The 5715-nt window shown below is 36.8% G+C and overlaps 1 protein-coding gene across 2 annotated transcripts in view; it reads left to right on the top strand.

Annotated features, from left to right (window-relative positions):
- The window catches only part of RALGAPA2 (Ral GTPase activating protein catalytic alpha subunit 2), a 357121-nt gene that overhangs the window by 60512 nt on the left and 290894 nt on the right, over positions 1-5715 (top strand). Inside the window, exon 4 of one of the 2 annotated variants that reach the window (XM_019544076.1) lies at positions 3893-3950. In XM_019544076.1, coding sequence (XP_019399621.1) covers positions 3893-3950 — 58 coding nt within the window. Of the gene's footprint in view, positions 1-3883; positions 3951-5715 lie in introns of those variants that run through there. The other variant, XM_019544075.1, reaches the window with a different exon arrangement.

Genomic DNA, 5715 nt, shown 5'->3' with positions numbered 1-5715 from the left:
ACTCTCCTCCCTTTCTTGAAGATCGGCACCACATTGGCCTTCTTCCAGTCTTTGGGCACTACACCAGAGCGCCAGGAGTTTTCAAAGATCTAGGTTAAACTCAACTTCCTTGAACATGTTTTATAGTGAATTGAATTAAATAATTGTATTATTTGTTTTGTTGCTGCCTGCACTAGTTCGAACATGATGGTTTCCAGTCTGAGAACTTCCTTGCAGCAGATTAAGAGCACGTATGCAAAAATTTGCAAAATGTTTTGCAGAGTTAGCGAAATGGAATTAAGCTGGGTTGGAAGTGTTCCACACTTTGCAAGATCAGGCATGATTTGTAAAATATGGTTAAAAATTGTGCAAAAAATATTGCCTTTCCAGTTTTGGCACTCCCTCTCCCATTAACCTTACTTGGACTCTACCCTAGGCATGTTCACTAGACTTGTGGTTTCATTGGCATAGTCACTCCCTAGGGACTTCTTATAGACCAGGAGGTGCTGAAAAGCAAATGAAGCATTTCTATATTCAGCATATCCCCGTTGCCTGGCATTTGGGTATTCTGCACTTAGTTTTAGAGCGCATTTAGTGTTTCTTCCTTATTCTGGACTTTTCAGTCCTCCTTTAAAAAAACGAAAAACTTATGGAAGCAATTTGCTTTGTTTTTATTCCACAGCCCTTCACAGAATGAGAGAATTTCCTTAGAAGCAACTTTTGTTTGTTCTTCATTTGCTTGTATGTGTTGTATCTTTTTTTATGACTTATTTTGTGGATCATCAGAGTATATTCACAGCCCATTTCTATGAATATATTTATAAGGAGAACTGCATTTATATATTTTGACTAGCACACTATGTCATGTACTGTAAAAGCACATACTCCAAGGAGTCATGTTTTGCAATTTAACTATATTTAATTATGTATCTAAATACATTAAGTCTTGCTTTACAATAAAATAATGGGGGCCAGCCTTTTTGGCAGGCATGCCACAGAATAGCCCTGCACCTTCCCCTAGTGTCACTCTAATACCCTTCCCTTGCCAAATCAGCTGCTCTGCTTTTTTCTTCCTGCCCTGTTTGTTGCTATATTGCCTGTCCATTCCCAAATTTGTTACATGCCACACAGCTTTCCTGTGCCACAGGTTGGTCACCCCTGCAGTAAAACGTTATGGTAATTTTTACAATATGGAAAATTGTGCAGTTTAAACGTGTATATAAAGCATACAACAGATTTGTCCTGAAATACTTTGATACAGACAATGTCAGCACCTTTTCAGGGGGGTGGGATCAAACAAAATTTTATTTCAAGGGTGTTGGTTTTATAGTTTTTAAGCTATTAAATTGTATCCAAGAATAAACTTAAAGACACTTTTACAGCTTGAAATGCAAAAGGAAAAGGATTTTTCAGTAATCATCTATTGTGTATATTTGTTGGACTAAAAAACTGGAAATAGAATATTCTGTATTTTAGTGTTGTTAATTATTTTTTGCTGTATTAAGTCTGTCTAATAAACATGACAAAATAAAAAGGATTTCTGCATCAGATGCTGGCTGAATGTCATTAGTTCATTCAGTTTCTGCTGCCAATTTTATTAGGTTTTAAAAAAAAATCTTTAACTCCTATAGTGTACTATACATACACAAAATACTCTAATTCTTATTCGAATGCATGCAAAGTTCAGCTAACGGTACTGTAAAACTTAAAATGGCAGCACCATAAAAGATCACAACTTAATGTAAAAAAGCCCTAAAATTAGATGCTGAGAAATGTCAAAGATGGTTGAAAGGTGCTGGGCTGATAGTTTTTAATATTTAGAAGGATAATTTATAATTCTTTGTCTGTGGATCCTGCAATCTGATTGGCAGAAACGTGGTCCTTAACCAACAGGTAAACCCCCAAAATTTTAAATCATGACCTCATTTTTAGCCAATCAGATCTTTCCATTTCAAGCACATCACCCTGCCTATAGACAGAGAGCTAGACATCTGGCCATGTGACTTTGAAGGTTAGGCCCAATTGAAAACGTGTGGAAGGACTTTGGAAGAATAATGTTGAAGCATAGTATAATAAGAAATATCGAAGGGGTATCCCTGATTTATTTTTTTATTTTCTTAGTTAACTAAGGAAAAAAAAAAGAGTTAATACTGGTTAGGGCATATCTATCATGGTAGTGAATATAAAGGATTTTACAAAACTCATGTGACCTAAGGTCTAGTTCTCAATGTCTGTGAATTTGTCATAACTGTCACTTTCTGCTATGAAGAAAGGAATGTTTCATTTTTCAAATAAATTAATTTTGAGTACTGTACATAATTTCTGAAACGTTTTCCAACAAATTTATTCTGTCGTAATCCATCTCTTCTGTAGCAGCAGTGATGACTCATTTGTTGGCCTTATATGAAAGAATGCCTAAAGTGTTAAGTGTTGTCTACTTGGCTATGATTCCTTAGTTCCTCTTACAAGCTTTTGTCTTTTGAAAGGCCAGCAAGTGGGTCGCTGTTGCTGAAATTATTTGTCACTCATTTTGCACCCTGCATGTAAGTTTTCTTAAAAATTGACAGTGCTTTTAAGTTTTGTGAAAGCTTGTTCCTACTGTTTTGTTTAATAATTTAAACGAATTCTAACTTAAACAGTCCTATCAGTTGCTTCAGAGACAAAATAATTTGACTTCTGAAACAAGATGTTAAAACTAATTTTCCATTTGGGTTTTGTTGATCACTTTTAAAAATGGTCACACACCAGTATCTGAAATAAATTAAGACAGACATCCATATCTATTTGTTCTCAAGAAGTGTTGTTTCGTATTAATTTGCTTCTTTTATAAATCCATCAGTAAAAGACCCTGGTGTTCATGTATGCCAACAGTACACAGACTTTCTTGTGGGTATTAGTTTATAATGCCAACACAGAAGAGAAACTGTAGGTATAGATTAGCCATTTTGGCTTGCTCTCTGTTTAGACATTGGGGAAGAAAAAAATTTGCCAAGGGCAAACAAACCATATAATTGTTTGACGTTTCAGGCTGATTGCATTGTAATAGTAGAGTCCACTTAGCTGGCAAATTGCCAGATGTCATGGGTACAAGCATTGTCCAGTCAAATTTACAAGACCATATTCAATGAAACACATAAGAACTCATTTAAGTGCTTGCTAGTTCTCTAGAATACTGAAGTTGGGGAACAAGATCTCAACCCCAGGCTCTTTCTTGGTATGGGATCAGGCCAAAATTACAGAATTAGACCACTGCCCATTATTCTACATGAGTGCTTTACCATCGTCTCTGCTATGGAATAAATTAGTTTGGTTTTGTGTGATTTTGATTAATTGTACTCAGCAGCTGAAAGCACAGGCAGATCATTTCCAAATAAGAATACACACCAGCCTTCCTGTCAGACAGCATCAGCTAGTCATTTGACAGCATTAGTTGACCTAAAAGACATTCCTTGTTAAACTGTAGGTATGTAAAGATTACCTAGATCTGGTCAGTAGGCTTTCTCTGACAATAACCAGTAGCAGATGCTTCCAGAAGAAGCTATAAAACCTGAAGTTAGCAACTATGAAACACTCTTGCTTGTAAGTGAAGCTTTCCTAATTTTTTATTTCCTTCATGTAGAAGTCAACATATCCTCTAAAGCATAAGGGTCTGATTTGGACCCTTTGTAAGACAACACAAAGAAGAAAAGGTTTCTGGACAGTGTTACCCTATAAATTGGGAAAACAACATATACTCTAAATATCTCCATAAATAGAGAAAGTGAATAGTGAGACGAAATCCTTTTTGCTATAGATAACTCTTTTATATTGAATCGTTCATGTTTGACTGAGAAGACACATTATTTCCACCATATTCTGTGAAAGGCTTAATTTGTGATGGAAAAATTAACTGGGGTAGTTTTGTTTTCTGCAGAAAATATTGCAACTACTACCTGAGAGGATTTATTATCGATGGCATTTTCACAGTATAGGTAAGAAGCATTCTTTACTAATGTTTTACTGACATCGTAAAGTAAAATAATTGTTTTACGCTACTGGTCCTGCCTTTTCTCCATTGGTCTCAGACTTTAGTGAGAGCAGTGTTAAAATATGATAATTTACCATTTTAAAACTTTTCTGTTAATTCAAATATAAACTGGTTAGTGATGACCTTTTCAGTAAGATTCTCAAGAACATCTTTCTCTTCGTCAAAATTCCAGGTAGGTTACTTTGACACAAATAGCCCTGCTCATTCCCAGACCAAGGTCTGTGATCCACAAAACAGTCTAGGAGTAGCAAAATGCATACAAAATTCTTCAGTACAACCCAAGGGCTTACAAATCTTGAACCAAATTGAATTTTTTTTCTTTCTGCCACAGAAGACTTTATATATGTCTTCTGAATTTGGTTTTTAATATTTGGTTGGCCATTTTCTTCTTAAACATTTTTAATTCCAGAGTTTTATATTTTGGGTTCCTGCAGCCCTCCAAAAAATTAGGCTTAGAAAGAAGCATTATTTTACATATTCCAAGATTCATATACTAAGTGGTGGAGATGCAGAACAAACTGAAAAATATGTTTTATTGGTCATTTTTATAGTTACGTGGAGGATATGTTTTCACATTACGTATCGTGCTCTAGTTTGTAAAAAGTCTTTAAAGGATTGACATATATTAAGCTAATTTTTTCATTTTTAATAATCTCTTGGAAAAGTAACACATTATGAAAAAAATGCTGCCCTATAAAACTCTAGAATTTGGATTTTATGTCTTCTTAAAGGATTGCCAAGAGCATTACATATCTAATGATGATATATCTGATAATACACTTCTGTTCCCTAGGAAAGATGGGTTGCAAGATTCACATCTTTAGCATTTGCACTAATAGAAGGCAGTGTGCTTGAATATTTAAAGCAAGAACCTTCTACTCAGGAGACCCAAATTGCACTCCTGACTTTCGCTAACTTTGGATCTTTGGATTTTTACCTTTTTTTCATATGTATTCCCATTTCTATAATAGAAATAGTATTTAGGTGCTGCTTTGTAAAGTACTTTGTAATTGTTAGATGAAAAGTTGTATGGTATCTGAGATTTAAATCACTGAAAGGACAAAAGCGTCCTAAAAGATGTCTTTGTGACACTCTGGGACAGGTTAGAATGAATGGATTAAAAATAGACTTCCAGATGGCCTTTGACACAGTTTCCCACCCAATTCTGGTGGGCAAGCTGAGGGACTGCGGCACTGATGAATGCACAGTCACATGGGTGGCAAACTGGCTCCAGGGGCACACCCAGAGAGTGGTGGTGGATGGATCGATGTCAACGTGGAAAGGTGTGGGCAGCGGAGTCCCCCAGGGCTTGGTCCTTGGGCCGGTGCTGTTCAATATCTTCATTAGTGAACTGGACAAGAGTGTAGAGAGCACCCTGTTCAAGTCTGCTGATGACACCAAGCTGTGGGGTAAAGTAAATACACCGGCAGGCAGGGACCACATCCAGGCAGACTTGGATAGGTTAGAGAAGTGGGCGGATCTGAACAGGATGCGGTTCAACAAGGACAAGTGCAGGATGCTGCACCTGGGGAGAGGGACCCAGCATTATGGTTATAGGTTAGGGGCTGACCCTCTTGGCAGCACAGAGGCAGAGAGGGATCTTGGAATCAGGATTGACTCCATGATGAATATGAGTCACCAATGCGACGAAGCAATAGGCAGAGCCAACCGCATCCTGTCATATATCAACAGGGCATCACTAACAGGTC

The sequence above is a fragment of the Crocodylus porosus genome, unplaced genomic scaffold (assembly GCF_001723895.1).
Source record: "Crocodylus porosus isolate Cpor-Errol unplaced genomic scaffold, CroPor_comp1, whole genome shotgun sequence".
NCBI lineage: Eukaryota > Metazoa > Chordata > Crocodylia > Crocodylidae > Crocodylus > Crocodylus porosus.
This window is presented reverse-complemented; position numbering and strand designations above follow the sequence as displayed.